The sequence below is a fragment of the Coregonus clupeaformis genome, chromosome 28 (assembly GCF_020615455.1).
Source record: "Coregonus clupeaformis isolate EN_2021a chromosome 28, ASM2061545v1, whole genome shotgun sequence".
Taxonomy (NCBI): domain Eukaryota; kingdom Metazoa; phylum Chordata; class Actinopteri; order Salmoniformes; family Salmonidae; genus Coregonus; species Coregonus clupeaformis.
Window position 1 is genome coordinate 26163809 of NC_059219.1, and position 16266 is coordinate 26180074.

The following is a 16266-nucleotide window of genomic DNA, read 5'->3' on the forward strand; positions in this document are numbered from 1 at the left end:
CTAGGGAATGACGAGGAGATTTGGGAATGAGACGTATACGTATTTCCATTTTCAAGGTATGTCCATTGTGACAACTAGCATGTCCGTTGACAACTAGAAACTGTACATTTCCTAAAAGAAAATGCAGCAGTTGAATGCACCATCAATCAGGGCCAAGGTTGGTATTCAGGAATAGAAGTGGTAAAAGATGGAAGGAACCAATCATACTAGCCAGAGCTGGCACTAGAAAAGAGAGGTGGTCTAGACAGCCATTGTGAATCTTGGGATAAACATGGGCACACACCAGACAGCCGGGTCAAACATTATTTGAAGTGCACTTGATTTAGCTTGCCGTTTGACAAATGTATTTGACATCAGTCTGGCACACACAAATGCAATGTCAAAGAAGCATGCGCAGTAAGCTATTGTTGCATTACATAACATATCCATTGTTTCTTCACAGGTCTTGAGCCTAGAAGGTGAGAGAGAGCCCGCCAATCAAGACAATTCTTTTTTGTAAATGCCACAGTGTAAAATGTTAGAATTTTTGTGCAGATCTGTTTTTTTATATTTAAAGTAAACTAATGATTACCCACACTTGAGAGAAATGCCCATATAGACCAGAACTGAATTTGAAATTCTTTATCTGTGCCTGTTTGAGCTTGCCTGGCTTAATAACCCAATAGAAAAGTCCCCAAACTGCAAAACCTTGCCCATCTGGCACGCCGTGCAGTCTCAAGCAAATGCTCAATGGATTTCTCAAGTATTTGAACGCAGGCATTATATTTTCTATGGACTATGAGAATTATAGTTGACTCACTATGTGAATGTTATGAATGTGTTCTTTCATGTTGTATGTTTTAATCAAAAGACAGCCTGCCATTCTGTTATACTACTTCTAAGTGCATCATTTGTTCTAGCTGTTTAAATTCTGAGTTTTTATCACTTAAACCCTGAAACTACTGAAAGATTTGTATTGTATTGGTACATGATTCTACACCAATGGCACTGTTTATGTGAATTGATAATGAGTATTTACTATTTTAATGTGTGTCATTAAATCACAACAATGAGTCTATGAAGTTTCTTTACCCCTGTGTGTGTCAGTGGCGGTTGGTGCCATTTAAGATGAGGGAGGACTATATATATTTTTTTGAGCATGGCCTTATTTCTATTACAGCGTATTCAATGACTGTCATTCATATTAAATTCACCCAGTTAAATGTTACATCGATAGGTTTAGGCAGGGGCGCAACTTTCAATGGGGACGGGGGGGACATGTCCCCCCCAGTTTTATCATTGGAATGTGATACAAAACAAGGCAACCGCCTTGCACACTCTTGCCTGAATCTAGCTGATCTACAGTGTAATCATTAGTCCAACAGTTGCAAATGAGAGTTTCTATTGGACAAATTCAGGTATGTTTATCCCCGTTTTGTTCCGTTTGCTTCTGTTTAAGAAACGTTTTTCAACAGAATCGGCGGAATGAATACACCCCTGAACACATGCAAACAGTTCACTTAAATAGCCACATACAAACAGCTCGTTGTATTCCTTCTCACGTCTACGCGTCCTCCTCTCACCTCTTCCCTTCGTTTGTGGACTTCAATGAACAACACATCAGCTATATGTGACCAGGCGAAAAAACCTTTCCAAGCCAAACCTTCAAATCATGACCGCTAACCGCTACACACAGCCTACATCGTTGTCACCATATTTGCTAAAGTAACGTCATAGTCAACATAGCTAATAGAACTAACGTGTTAGTAAACCCGATACAATCATGCAATAACGTTACAGTGTACAGTCAGTAAGCAGTTTAGCAGTTACACTGGCGGGCCCCGGTGGCAATAAATTAGTAAAACCAAAAGCTTACCTTGACTTGGAAGAGTTCCAGTGTTGGATAGTCATAGCCAGCTATCTAACATAGCATCCCTCTTTGGGCTGGGTGTTTGAGTAGGATAAACTAGCTATCTAGCTGCATTTGCTAGCTAAGCAAGTGAAAGTGAGAAAATAAAATGAAATATAGCTAGCTTTCTCTCTCTCTCTCTCGCTCCTCCATTTTTGAAGAAATTGATTTGTTCAAAACTATTCAACTATTGTCTTTCTCTCTTTGAGTCAACCACTCACCACATTTTATGCACTGCAGTGCTAGCTAGCTGTAGCTTATGCTTTCAGTACTAGATTAATTATCTGATCCTTTGATTGGGTGGACAACATGTCAGTTCATGCTGCAAGAGCTCTGATAGTTTGGAGGACATCCTCCAGAAGTTGTCATAATTACTGTGTAAGTCTATGGAAGGGAGTGAGAACCATGAGCCTACTAGGTTTTGTATTGAAGTCAATGTACCCAGAGGAGGACAGAAGCTAGCTGTCCTCCGGCTACACAATGGTGCTACCCTACAGAGTGCTGTTGAGGCTACTGTAGACCATTGCAAAACAGTGTGTTTTAATCAATTATTTGGTGACTTGTGAATATATTTAGTATAGTTTTATCTAAAAAGAATAACTTTTTTAATGTTTCACTCTTTTTATTTTTATGAAATTCGCTGAGGAGGATGGTCCTCCCCTTCCTCCTCTGAGGAGCCTCCACTGGTGTTTGTGTACGTGCATAAGTGTGTTTGTGTGTGTGTGTGTACGTGCATGTGTACATGCGTGGGTGTGTACGTGGGTGCGTATCGTGACCTCTTTTTTTGCACAATTTGGATGGCTACTTTGAAGCTTGGCAAAGTCACGGAACTAAATGCTGCCATGTTGGCTCGCTCTCTCTCAGTACTCTCTCCCTGCTTGTTTTGTCCCTCTGACTAAATGAATGTCCTGCACACCAGGGGCCACTGAATTCCCTATTAAGAGCATCTCTCTCTCTCACGCACATTCACTCTCTCTCTCTCTCTCTCTCTCTCCCCTCTCTTCGCTCACTTTTTCTCACAATTATCATCTTCTCCTCTATCCCCTAACTCTCTCCATCCTCCCTTCCCCTAACCCTCTCCATCTTTCCCTTCCCCCTAACTCTCTCCATCCCTCCCTTTCCCCTAACTCTCTCCATCCCTCCCTTCCTCCTAACTCTCTCCATCCCTCCCTTCCCCCTAACTCTCTCCATCTCTCCATCCCTCCCTATCCCCTAACTCACATTACACAACCCTATCACCTACCTTACGTAAAGCACCAGGCTTAAGGCTAAAACACCCGGGGGTGGCTGACTACCCACCTGCCTGTCTGCCTTCCCACCTCTCTCCACTACATATGTCCCCGCAACACGGGGCGACGTCAGGCAGGCTGAGGGCCAGATGAGAGCCCAGCGAGGGACCAGAGGGCTCTGTTTGTCAGAGAAGAGGACACACCGCCTACGCTCAGTAGCAGGTGAATCCTGGTTGAAATAGGTTGGTAGGATGGATGGATGGATGGATGGATGGATGGGTGGCTGGATGGATGGGTGGAAGGGGGTTGGTAAAGGAACAGATTTGACTTATTCCTTTTACCATATTGTTAAGTTCCCAGCTGACAATTTCAAAATGTCGCTCACAACAAAGGGGACTAACAAATAAAAATCACTTTGACAACCCAAAAAAAAACATAGATGCCCACTAGGTTTGCCTCCGAAAATACATACTAAATTAAAAACCCACAACAACTTAGGATACGGAGTAAAAAGAATATGGAGCAAAACAAACAGGAGAAACACCAAAACTCTGGCTTCTTTAAAACTTAAATAGGTTGAGCTCGAAATCACGCCTCAGCTGACGTGAAGTGTAGCTCTCCCAACATCTCTCAAGCTCAACTGGAGCACTGGGCCAGTCACTCTTAATCATCACCTGGGCTAGCACAGGTGAAACACCTTCCAACTAACCAGATGGACAAGCCAGCACAGGTGTAACACATACTTAATTACAAGGTAACACCAATCGGTGCGCCCTACGTGCTAACGTGCTACCTCTAAATATAAATGGAAAAACCAAAACCCGTAACAAAATATATACAGTGGGGAGAACAAGTATTTCATACACTGCCAATTTTGCAGGTTTTCCTACTTACAAAGCATGTAGAGGTCTGTAATTTTTATCATAGGTACACTTCAACTGTGAGAGACGGAATCTAAAACAAAAATACAGAAAATCACATTGTATGATTTTTAAGTAATTCATTTGCATTTTATTGCATGACATAAGTATTTGATCACCTACCAACCAGTAAGAATTCCGGCTCTCACAGACCTGTTAGTTTTTCTTTAAGAAGCCCTCCTGTTCTCCACTCATTACCTGTATTAACTGCAACTGTTTGAACTCGTTACCAGTATAAAAGACACCTGTCCACACACTCAATCAAACAGACTCAAACCTCTCCACAATGGCCAAGACCAGAGAGCTGTGTAAGGACATCAGGGATAAAATTGTAGACCTGCACAAGGCTGGGATGGGCTACAGGACAATAGGCAAGCAGCTTGGTGAGAAGGCAACAACTGTTGGCGCAATTATTAGAAAATGGAAGAAGTTCAAGATGACGGTCAATCACCCTCGGTCTGGGGCTCCATGCAAGATCTCACCTCGTGGGGCATCAATGATCATGAGGAAGGTGAGGGATCAGCCCAGAACTACATGGCAGGACCTGGTCAATGACCTGAAGAGAGCTGGGACCACAGTTTCAAAGAAAACCATTAGTAACACACTACGCCGTCATGGATTAAAATTCTGCAAGGTCCCCCTGCTCAAGCCAGCGCATGTCCAGGCCCGTCTGAAGTTTGCCAATGACCATCTGGATGATCCAGAGGAGGAATGGGAGAAGGTCATGTGGTCTGATGAGACAAAAATAGAGCTTTTTGGTCTAAACTCCACTCGCCGCGTTTGGAGGTGTCACGATCGTCTAAAGGAGCGGACCAATACGCAGCGCGTGGAGTGAACATGATGACTTTATTTATAAAGCAACCACGAAAAAACAACAAATGACGATAATGAAGTCCTCAGTGACACAACTGAACTTGGAACAAAAACCCACAAACAAACCGTGAAACACAACAGTATATATATGGCTCCCAATCACCACTAAACACAAACAAAATGAAACTCACCCAACCCCAACACCACCAAATGAGATACACCCTGGCTCTAACACACAGTCCTAGAACCAGAGTGTGACAGTACCCCCCCCCAAAGGCGCGGACTGCGACCGCGCCTAACTACAAGCAAACAGGGGAGGGCTGGGTGGGCATTCCTCCTCGGCGGAGGCTCCGGCTCCGGGCTTCCTCCCCATTTCCTCTCCAACCCCCAAAGTACCCCTGGGCCTGTCTAGCCCCGCTGGCCGGAACCGGACTGACGACACGCGCCCCTGGCTTGGTGCGTGGATCCCGGCTGGACGGCTCTGGCGGATCCCGGCTGGACGGCTCTGGCGGATCCCGGCTGGGACGGCTCTGGCGGATCCCCGGCTGGGACGGCTCTGACGGATCCCGGCTGGACGGCTCTGGCGGATCCCGGCTGGACGGCTCTGGCGGATCCCGGCTGGAAGGCTCTGGCGGATCCCGGCTGGACGGCTCTGACGGATCCCGGCTGGGACGGCTCTGGCGGATCCTGGCTGGACGGCTCTGGCGGATCCTGGCTGGACGGCTCTGGCGGATCCCCGGCTGGAAGGCTCTGGCGGATCCCGGCTGGACGGCTCTGGCGGATCCCGGCTGGACGGCTCTGGCGGATCCCGGCTGGGACGGCTCTGGCGGATCCCGGCTGGAACGGCTCTGGCGGATCCCGCTGGAAGGCTCTGACGGATCCCGGCTGGACGGCTCTGGCGGATCCTGGCTGGACGGCTCTGGCGGATCCTGGCTGGACGGCTCTGGCGGATCCTGGCTGGAAGGCTCTGGCGGATCCCGGCTGGACGGCTCTGGCGGATCCCGGCTGGACGGCTCTGGCGGATCCCGGCTGGACGGCTCTGGCGGATCCTGGCTGGACGGCTCTGGCGGATCCTGGCTGGAAGGCTCTGGCGGATCCCGGCTGGACGGCTCTGGCGGATCCCGGCTGGACGGCTCTGGCGGATCCTGGCTGGACGGCTCTGGCGGATCCTGGCTGGACGGCTCTGGCGGATCCTGGCTGGACGGCTCATGGCTGGCGGAAGGATCTGGCTGCTCATGGCTGGCGGAAGGATCTGGCTGCTCATGGCTGGCGGAAGGATCTGGCTGCTCATGGCTGGCGGAAGGCTCTGGCTGATCCTGTCTGGCGGACGGCTCTGGCTGATCCTGTCTGGCGGACGGCTCTGGCTGGACAGGGCTGACGACGCACCCCGTAGGCTCGGTGCGTTGAGCAGGGACAGACAGAACCGCACTGGGGACACACACCCCTGGCCCTACACGGGGATCAGGAACGGGCCGGACCGGACTGGAAACACCCCCAGTACCTCTCGCCGTGCCTCCACACTTTCCATCCCCCTTCGTAACCAGTGGCCCCCTTAAACTGGCGGCCATCTCTGCCAACCTCTTGCACTCCTCCAGGCCGTACACCTTCTGCCCCGACGTCGTGAGCCCCCCCCTAAAAATTTTCTGGGGGTCTCTCCTCTCGGTGGACCAGGCCTCCATAGTCCTCTCCCAACCTTCGCTCTTCACGCTCCACCACTCGTATTCCAACTGCTGCTTGGTCTCGTTGTGGTGGGTTTTTCTGTCACGATCGTCTAAAGGAGCGGACCAATACGCAGCGCGTGGAGTGAACATGATGACTTTATTTATAAAGCAACCACGAAAAAACAACAAATGACGATAATGAAGTCCTCAGTGACACAACTGAACTTGGAACAAAAACCCACAAACAAACCGTGAAACACAACAGTATATATATGGCTCCCAATCACCACTAAACACAAACAAAATGAAACTCACCCAACCCCAACACCACCAAATGAGATACACCCTGGCTCTAACACACAGTCCTAGAACCAGAGTGTGACAGGAGGAAGAAGAAGGATGAGTACAACCCCAAGAACACCATCCCAACCGTGAAGAATGGAGGTGGAAACATCATTCTTTGGGGATGCTTTTCTGCAAAGGGGACAGGACGACTGCACCGTATTGAGGGGAGGATTGATGGGCCCATGTATTGCGAGATCTTGGCCAACAACCTCCTTCCCTCAGTAAAAGCATTGAAGATGGGTCGTGGCTGGGTCTTCCAGCATGACAACGACCCGAAACTCACAGCCAGGGCAACTAAGGAGTGGCTCCGTAAGAAGCATCTCAAGGTCCTGGAGTGGCCTAGCCAGTCTCCAGACCTGAACCCAATAGAAAATCTTTGGAGGGAGCTGAAAGTCCGTATTGCCCAGCGACAGCCTCGAAACCTGAAGGATCTGGAGAAGGTCTGTATGGAGGAGTGGGCCAAAATCCCTGCAGCAGTGTGTGCAAACCTGGTCAAGACCTGCAGGGAACGTATGATCTTTGTAATTGCAAACAAAGGTTTCTGTACCAAATATTAAGTTCTGCTTTTCTGATGTATCAAATACTTATGTCATGCAATAAAATGCAAATTAATTACTTAAAAATCATGCAATGTGATTTTCTGGATTTTTGTTTTAGATTCCGTCTCTCACAGTTGAAGTGTACCTTTGATTAAAAATTACAGACCTCTACATGCTTTGTAAGTAGGAAAACCTGCAAAATCGGCAGTGTATCAAATATTTGTTCTCCCCATTGTATATATATAGTAAAAGGAATAAGTCAAATCTGTTCCTTTACACAGTGCCAGGAGAAAGTATTTGTACCCCTTGACTTATTCCACATTTTGTTGTTTTTCAGCCTGAATTCAAAATGGATTAAATAAATAAAAATTCTCACCCATCTACACACGATACCCTATAATGACAAAGTGAAAACATGTTCTTAGACATTTTTGCAAATGTATTGAAAATTAAATACTAAAATATCGAATTTACGTAAGTATTCACACCCCTGAGTCAATACTTTGTAGAAGCACCTTTGGCAGCAATTACAGCTGTGAGTCTTGCTGAGTAAGCCTATAAGCTTTCCACACCTGGATTGTGCAATATTTGCCCATTATTCTTTTATAAATCCTGCCATAGCTTTTTAAGTAGATTAAAGTCAAAACTGTAACTCTGCCACTCAGGAACATTCACTGTCTTCTTGGTAAGCAACTCCAGTGTATATTTGGCCTTGTGTTTTAGGTTATTGTCCTGCTGAAAGGTGAATTCATCTCCCAGTGTATGGTGGAAAGCAGACTGAACCAGTTTTCCTCTAGGATTTTGCCTGTGCTTAGCTCCATTCCATTTCTTTTTTAACCTGAACAACTCCCCATTCCTTAATTATTACAAGCATACCCATAACATGATGCAGCCACCACTATGCTTGAAAATATGGAGAGTGGTACTCAGTAATGTGTTGTATTGGAATTGCCCCAAACATATCACTTTGTATTCAGGACAAAAGGTGAATTGCTTTGCCACATGTTTACCAGTATTACTTTAGTTAACCTTGCAAACAGGATGTATCTTTTGGAATATTTGTATTCTGTACAGGCTTCCTTCTTTTCACTCTGTTATTTAGGTTATTATTGTGGAGTAACTACAGTGTTGTTGATCCATCCTCAGTTTTCTCCCATCACACCCATTAAAACTCTAACTGTTTTAAAGTCACCATTGGCATCATGGTGAAATCCCTGAGAGGTTTCCTTCCTCTCCGGCATACTGAGTTAGGAAGGACGCCTGTATCTTTGTAGTGACTGGGTGTATTGACACACCATCCAAAGTTTAATTAATAACTTCACCATGTATGTAGTAGGTCAAATGTATATGTAAAATGTAATATGTAAAATGTTATGTATATTTAACAAAAAAGCTGTAAAAAAAATAATAAAATGTATTTGTGTCATCCGAAGATGGGGGGTGATGGATGGGTTAATGAAAAAAAAAATGAAACGAAATTACATGAAAATGTCACCATGCTCTAAGGGATATTCAATATATATATTTTTTTTATTTTTTATTTTACCCATCTACCAATTGGTGCCCTTCTTTGCGAGGCATTGGAAAACCTCCCTGGTCTGTGTGGTTGAATCTGTGTTTATAAGTCCATACAATTTATTATGTGACTGGTTAAGCACATTTTTACTCCTGAACTTATTTAGGCTTGAATGCTTTAATTCATTTGTTAAAAAATTTTGACAAACATAATTTCACTTTTGATTTATGGGGTATTGTGTGTAGGCCAGTGGCAAAAAAATCTACATTTAATCAATTTTAAATTCAGGCTGTAACACAACAAAATGTGGAAAAAGTCAAGGGGTGTGAATACTTTCTGAAGGCACTGTATATGCCACTGAGCAGACACTTTTATCCAAAGCGGCTTACAATGAAGTGTGTGAACATTTGTAGTATGTGTTTGTGATCCATGTGGGAATAGAATCCACAACCATGGCATTGCTTTAGCACCATGTTCTTACCAACTGAGTCCCACAAAACCTAGTGAATTAACAACAGCAGAGGTCAACCCTTCTATAAAGCATGCTTGATGACATGTTCAAGTATGTGATCTTTCCTGAATGAAGCATTTGGATAGTATCACCTCTAAACCAGACATAAACCTAGGATTTATCCAACATAATGGGTACCATATGGGCACACAGTGTGGACAAGCCTGCCTGCTGAGATGAACGCTGCCCTTGCCTATACATTCACCCAAGTCACGACTTATCTAACGTCAAGCCAACCTGCTTTATCTAACATGCCACTTAACCTCTAAAAGTCTAAGCCTTGGGGAAGGGGGGGCTTTACTACTAAAGCCCATAGAAACACATTCATCAATGGCAAAACAGACAATCCAAAAATAAACCATACAGAATAAGTGTCTGTCCTGTATCTAGGAGACATAAGAAAGCGCAGGATGATTTTTATTTTTTTTACACATATTTTACCCCTGTTTTTTTGGCACAAAACTACCTCCATACTTCCTTCATTTTTTAAAACCAGTACCAAGTTACCTTCAGACGAGTTCCGTCTGAAGGTTAAAAAAAACCGGAGACCACCATGGTGTTCGTGAGAGTCTCCCCTTTCCACAGTGTGGTCATAATAATTTGTAGCCCAGACAGTGAGAAGTCAGATTTTCGGGATGTCTCCAAGTCTGCCACTTTCCAACGCAGATGCGGAAAACTGACATAAGCAGATGCAATGGATTGAGATGCAGCCCATGCAAAACAAAAAGTTATCTCAAGCTTAAACTGATGGATTTTGATGGGGATCTTCTTATTAAATGCACAGGTGCGTCAATATACTCTTATGGATAGGAGATAGCTCATTGATTAATGAGAATGTGTGTGTCTGGTGTCTACCTCAAATGGTACCCAGTGAGGACGATGGACTGGAGTGCAATTAATTGTTCCAAGGATTTCAAATGGCAATTAAGGAGAAGGAGGAGGACAGTGTTATGTCCACAGAGAGAGAGGAAGTGTCATTGTCACTGATGGCTCTCAACTGTGTGTGTGTGTGTGTGTGTGTGTGTGTGTGTGTGTGTGTGTGTGTGTGTGTGTGTGTGTGTGTGTGTGTGTGTGTGTGTGTGTGTGTGTGTGTGTGTGTGTGTGTGTGTTGTGTGTGTGTGTGTGTGTGTCATCCTCATCTATGCCAGGTAAGCTCAAGGAACTTTAATTGAAAGCTCAGGAAGTGTACCTTTTGTGTACCAAATGGAATATTCCAAGACATGCCTACTCTGATATATTTGGCCATAGCAGTATAGAGATGTAATGCCCCTACCATAGCTGTAAAAACAAGATAAACTCCTAAAAAGTTATTTTGAACACAAGTATTTATTTGTGTTGCATGGCATATATTTTTTAATGAAGAGAATCAAGGTCCAGGTAAACATCTGAAAAGTATTGTTCGGAAGGTTGCGCACTGCAGCATGGAAAGCATGGTGCGCGCGGAGCTGTCCATGGTGCTGAATGCTGTAGCGTCAACAAGTAGTGCCCTTTTCATTCTCTAGGTTTCTCATGAGCGCTATATTGAAACTATTGGAAAAACATGATATTGGCTGACACATACTGGTTAAAACTTTTGAAACTGCAAATAGCTTAATTGTAGGCTTAAATCGGAGGTGTTACAAAAGTGTCAGAAGGGTGACGAAATGTATCCTTGCACGGGGGTGTCAACTGATCAGAGTCAGTGTGTGATCTTTGAGAGAGAAGAGACCCAAAATGTCAACCCTATGACGTTAGTGCTGGCGCACGAATGAATTCCGAACGAATGGACGCGCGAGCCAAAATCGTGATCAGAAGACGCTGAAAGAACAAGGCGAGAACGAGGTTGGGAGATCAGGGAAGACCGAATTTAAACGCCGGGATTACATATATTGTATAGCCTATTAAATTGTTATCTAGGGTTGTTTTCTTTGTTTGTTTCTACTAGTCACAAGTCTTCTAGAATTACAGTGCACGGAACTTGGTAAGTTCTTTTTTGATCTGGCACATTTCCATGTGCTCAAATCATGAATGTAGGTACATATTTCGGATCAGACCTTTTTAAACCATGAAGTGTGGCTTTATATCCTTTTCAATAGGGAGGACAATAACGCATAAAACTGAGCTACTCTTTGGAATATTGTCTTTAGGCATGGTGAACATGGAGAGGGATATATTTGTCAGATAATTGGGGACTTTTAAAGTTTAGTGACCAATAAACTGACCGTTTTCTCTCTCTCTCTCTCGCTCTCTCTCTCTCTCTCTCTCCGGCCGCCTAAGACATCATGATGCCGTTCCTAAGAACCCTACTTGTGCTGGCTGTTCTGTGCGCGCCATCCTCCAGCCTCTGTCTCAGACTGTACCAGAGCGACTCCAACCTCCTATGTGACGACGACATACTAGCTGAGGTACAGAGGAACAACGTTCCCAGTGACGAGTTCCCAGTGTCGGATAGCTGGGGCTCCCTCTTCAAATCCGGAGACACCATCTCCTCCGCAGAGTCGCGCGAGAAAAGGACGTCGACTTACCCCGCCAACTACAGGTTTCTCAGTCAGACGCAGCTAAGGAGTAAGATGTTCCAGAACAGTGTAAAGAATGACCGGCTGAGCAAGTTTACCCTCTCTCTAGATGTGCCCACCAACATCATGAACATTCTCTTTGACATGCAAAAGTCCAAGAACCTGCGCGCAAAAGCGGCCGACAACGCGCGTCTGATGGCGCAGATTGGACGAAGAAAGCGACAGTAGCCTATCTCTCCAACGGTTGAAGCCGCTACCCTGATTTACCATTACATATTAGATTTTCACTCTGACAAATGAAGTTTGCTGGAAGTTGTATTTTTCCTCAAGTCGACCTTTCAGATGCAGTATTTGTGAGATGTTTTTTTCTGTGTGTATTTTATGCACATAAATGGTTGCCTTCACTTTGAGTATGATCTAGCAAACTTAAATCCGAAACATAGGAATTATTGAGATTGACTTTTCTGAAGTACAATTTGAGTTTTTACTGCATAGGCCTATTATATTTTAGAATCACTTAAATGTAATGAAAATCAAAAGACAATTCGAGATTATTTTGAACTATGCTACACACTGAATGATTTTCACGTCTGTTCAGAATATAAATTAAATTAACGTTTTTTCAAGATAAGGTTAGTCTCTATAGGCTATACAACTTCTATAGTCTTCTACTTGAGTGTTAAAGGTCGAATCAGGAAATGTGGTCTAATGAGAGGTGTCTTAGAAATTAGATAAGGCAAATGAAAATGGGAAATATGTAAATATAGGATATGCATAAGAGCTGTAATTAGCCTGTCAATGGAAATGGGTTGCATTTCTTCGCAATTGTGCCCGCGTTTTACATTTACATTTACGTCATTTAGCAGACGCTCTTATCCAGAGCGACTTACAAATTGGTGCATTCACCTTATAGTTTTATAGGAAAAGCAAGGCATGCATATGCTTGAAATACAGGACAGTACGGTACAATACAAATTATGTGAACAAATTGCATTCATTGAAATACGCACGCATGTTGCGGCATTTTTTTGTGTAAAGAGAAGCGAGTTAGCCTATATAACTTTGTGAATAGACACTAGAATATGAAATGTTTATGAGTTATTTCAAGGTAAATGCATGGAAGCCTCAATGTTTGATCATCAAATGTCTGTTATTTTTATACGCAAAGGGATTATTTTTCCTCAAATAAAAGCAGATGAATTAAACTTTGTCTTCAATAACGGCCATTTTCACATTTAGAAGGTGTTGGAATTGAAGTGTTAGGCATAACCAAGTCAGTCAGTCAGCCAATGGAAAACAACAGCTTTGTCTATATGAACTATAAATATATTATAGGCCAAATACAGTGAGGGAAAAAAGTATTTGATCCCCTGCTGATTTTGTACGTTTGCCCACTGACAAAGAAATGATCAGTCTATAATTTTAATGGTAGGTTTATTTGAACAGTGAGAGACAGAATTACAACAACAAAAATCCAGAAAAACGCATGTCAAGAATGTTATAAATTGATTTGCATTTTAATGAGGGAAATAAGTATTTGACCCCTCTGCAAAACATGACTTAGCACTTGGTGGCAAAACCCTTGTTGGCAATCACAGAGGTCAGACATTTCTTGTAGTTGGCCACCAGGTTTGCACACATCTCAGGAGGGATTTTATCCCACTCCTCTTTGCAGATCTTCTCCAAGTCATTAAGGTTTCGAGGCTGACGTTTGGCAACTCGAACCTTCAGCTCCATCCACAGATTTTCTATGGGATTAAGGTCTGGAGACTGGCTAGGCTACTCCAGGACCTTAATGTGCTTCTTCTTGAGCCACTCCTTTGTTGCCTTGGCCTTGTGTTTTGGGTCATTGTCATGCTGGAATACCCATCCACGACCCATTTTCAATGCCCTGGCTGAGGGAAGGAGGTTCTCACCCAAGATTTGACGGTACATGGCCCCGTCTATCGTCCCTTTGATGCGGTGAAGTTATCCTGTCCCCTTAGCAGAAAAACACCCCCAAAGCATAATGTTTCCACCTCCATGTTTGAGGGTGGGGATGGTGTTCTTGGGGTCATAGGCAGCATTCCTCCTCCTCCAAACACGGCGAGTTGAAATGATGCCAAAGAGCTCCATTTTGGTCTCATCTGACCACAACACTTTCACCCAGTTCTCCTCTGAATCATTCAGATGTTCATTGGCAAACTTCAGACAGCCCTGTATATGTGCTTTCTTGAGCAGGGGGACCTTGCGGGCGATGCAGGATTTCAGTCCTTCACGGCGTAGTGTGTTACCAATGGTTTTCTTTGTGACTAATGTCCCAGCTGCCTTGAGATCATTGACAAGATCCTCCCGTGTAGTTCTGGACTGATTCCTCACCGTTCTCATGATCATTGCAACTCCACGAGGTGAGATCTTGCATGGAGCCCCAGGCCGAGGGAGATTGACAGTTATTTTGTGTTTTTTCCATTTGCGAATAATCGCACCAACTGTTGTCACCTTCTCACCAAGCTGCTTGGCGATGGTCTTGTAGCCCATTCCAGCCTTGTGTAGGTCTACAATCTTGTCCCTGACATCCCTGGAGAGCTCTTTGGTCTTGGCCATGGTGGAGAGTTTGTAATCTGATTGATTGATTGCTTCTGTGGACAGGTGTCTTTTATACAGGTAACAAGATGAGATTAGGAGCACTCCCTTTAAGAGTGTCCTCCTAATCTCAGCTCGTTACCTGTATAAAAGACACCTGGGAGCCAGAAATCTTTTTGATTGAGAGGGGGTCAAATACTTATTTCCCTCATTAAAATGCAAATCAATTTATAACATTTTTGACATGCGTTTTTCTGGATTCTTTTGTTGTTATTCTGTCTCTCACTGTTCAAATAAACCTACCATTAAAATTATAGACTGATCATTTCTTTGTCAGTGGGCAAACATACAAAATCAGCAGGGGATCAAATACTTTTTTCCCTCACTGTATGTGCTTTAGCATTCAGGTGCGTTAAACACACACACACACACACACACACACACACACACACACACACACACACACACACACACACACACACACACACACACACACAGTTGGGAGTCATCAGTGACCGTTACATTTCTTCGTCTCTTTATATTTTATTATGTATGTCATTATATTATATAAAAAATCGCATTTATTATGACAACAACAAGTAAGCCTATGTGCAAACTTTAAGGTGTGAACCAGTTGCATGTTAACGTTTTTTGTCATGAACCTTGTACTGGAGGCAGCTCTGCAGAGTGGTCACTAGCTGGCACAGCCACAAAGTCATAACATATTTTTTAAACCTAACCATAACCTTAACCCTAACCTTAACCACACTGCTAACCCTAATGCCTAACCCGAACCTTAAATTAAGACCAAAAAGCATATTTTAGTTTTCATGAATTTGTACAATATAGTACATTTTGACTTTGCAGCTGGCCTATCTAAGGGGAAATCGCTCAGTTCTGTCTCCAGGAGAAGACTCATGACAATAAACGTCAATCTGCGAACCAGCCAGACTATAAACAGAGAGGAAGAGGAAGAGAAGAGTCCCAACTCGGCGGAAAATCTGTCTCCCTCCAGCAGGTGGCGGTATTTCGTTGTTTCGCCACCAAGCAAGGTTTTTTTGTATGGAGGTCAATGAGAGTGTCGAATTTGGTCAACAAAAAAATGTATGGCTTATTTGCTACCTGAGGTTTATTTGATCAAATATAAGTTTTGTAATGCTTAAGTTGTTACGAGTGTACTGATAGAAGTAGAACACATGACATCCCGGTAAGTCTGAGAAAAAACGCTTTATATCAGAGTTGTCTCGAGATGGCTATGCATATTCATGACATGAGGCTAGTAGCATAGCATCTCTTTCCATTGAATACAGGAGGTTGAAGTCAACAACCCTCGTTGAATATTCAAAAAAGGAGTACAATAATGAGATTTATGTATCCACCAATCCAAAGAAAGGATAGGCGGGAGCTAGACAGCCTGCTGTGCCTCTTTGTGGACAATGACTCCCATTGTTAGGGCGGAGAGACACGTATCTTGTCAGTATATACATAATCTTTGCTACAATTCAATTTCAATTCAAAGGACTTTATTGGCATGGGAAACATTTGTTTACACTGCCAAAGCACATGAAATAGATAATAAACCAATGTGAAACAAACAATACAAAATGAACAGTAAATATTACACTCACAAAAGTTTCAAAGGAATAGAGACATGATAATGATGTGCAAATAATTAAAGTACAAAAGGGAAAATAAATCAACAGAAATATGGCAACAGGTCACAAATCTTACTGCAGTAATGGCACACTGTGGTATTTCACCCAATAGATATGGAAGTTTATCCAAAT

The 16266-nt window shown here is 43.7% G+C and overlaps 2 protein-coding genes across 2 annotated transcripts in view; both read left to right on the forward strand.

The window, feature by feature from the left end:
* LOC121543915 (collagen alpha-1(VII) chain-like) overlaps positions 1 to 1040 on the forward strand; it is a 20876-nt gene extending 19836 nt beyond the window's left edge. Inside the window, exon 27 of the mRNA XM_041854050.1 lies at positions 443 to 1040. Within this exon, the coding sequence (XP_041709984.1) occupies positions 443 to 462 (20 nt within the window). The 3' untranslated portion in view covers positions 463 to 1040. The remainder of the gene's footprint in view (positions 1 to 442) is intronic.
* Positions 1041 to 10982: 9942 nt separating this feature from the next.
* LOC121542447 (urocortin-3-like) lies at positions 10983 to 13116 on the forward strand. Its single transcript, XM_041851842.2, has 2 exons — positions 10983 to 11382; positions 11679 to 13116. The coding sequence occupies exon 2, from the start codon at positions 11684 to 11686 to the stop codon at positions 12143 to 12145; it is 462 nt and encodes a 153-aa protein (XP_041707776.1). The 5' UTR covers positions 10983 to 11382; positions 11679 to 11683; the 3' UTR covers positions 12146 to 13116.
* Positions 13117 to 16266: the final 3150 nt, after the last annotated feature.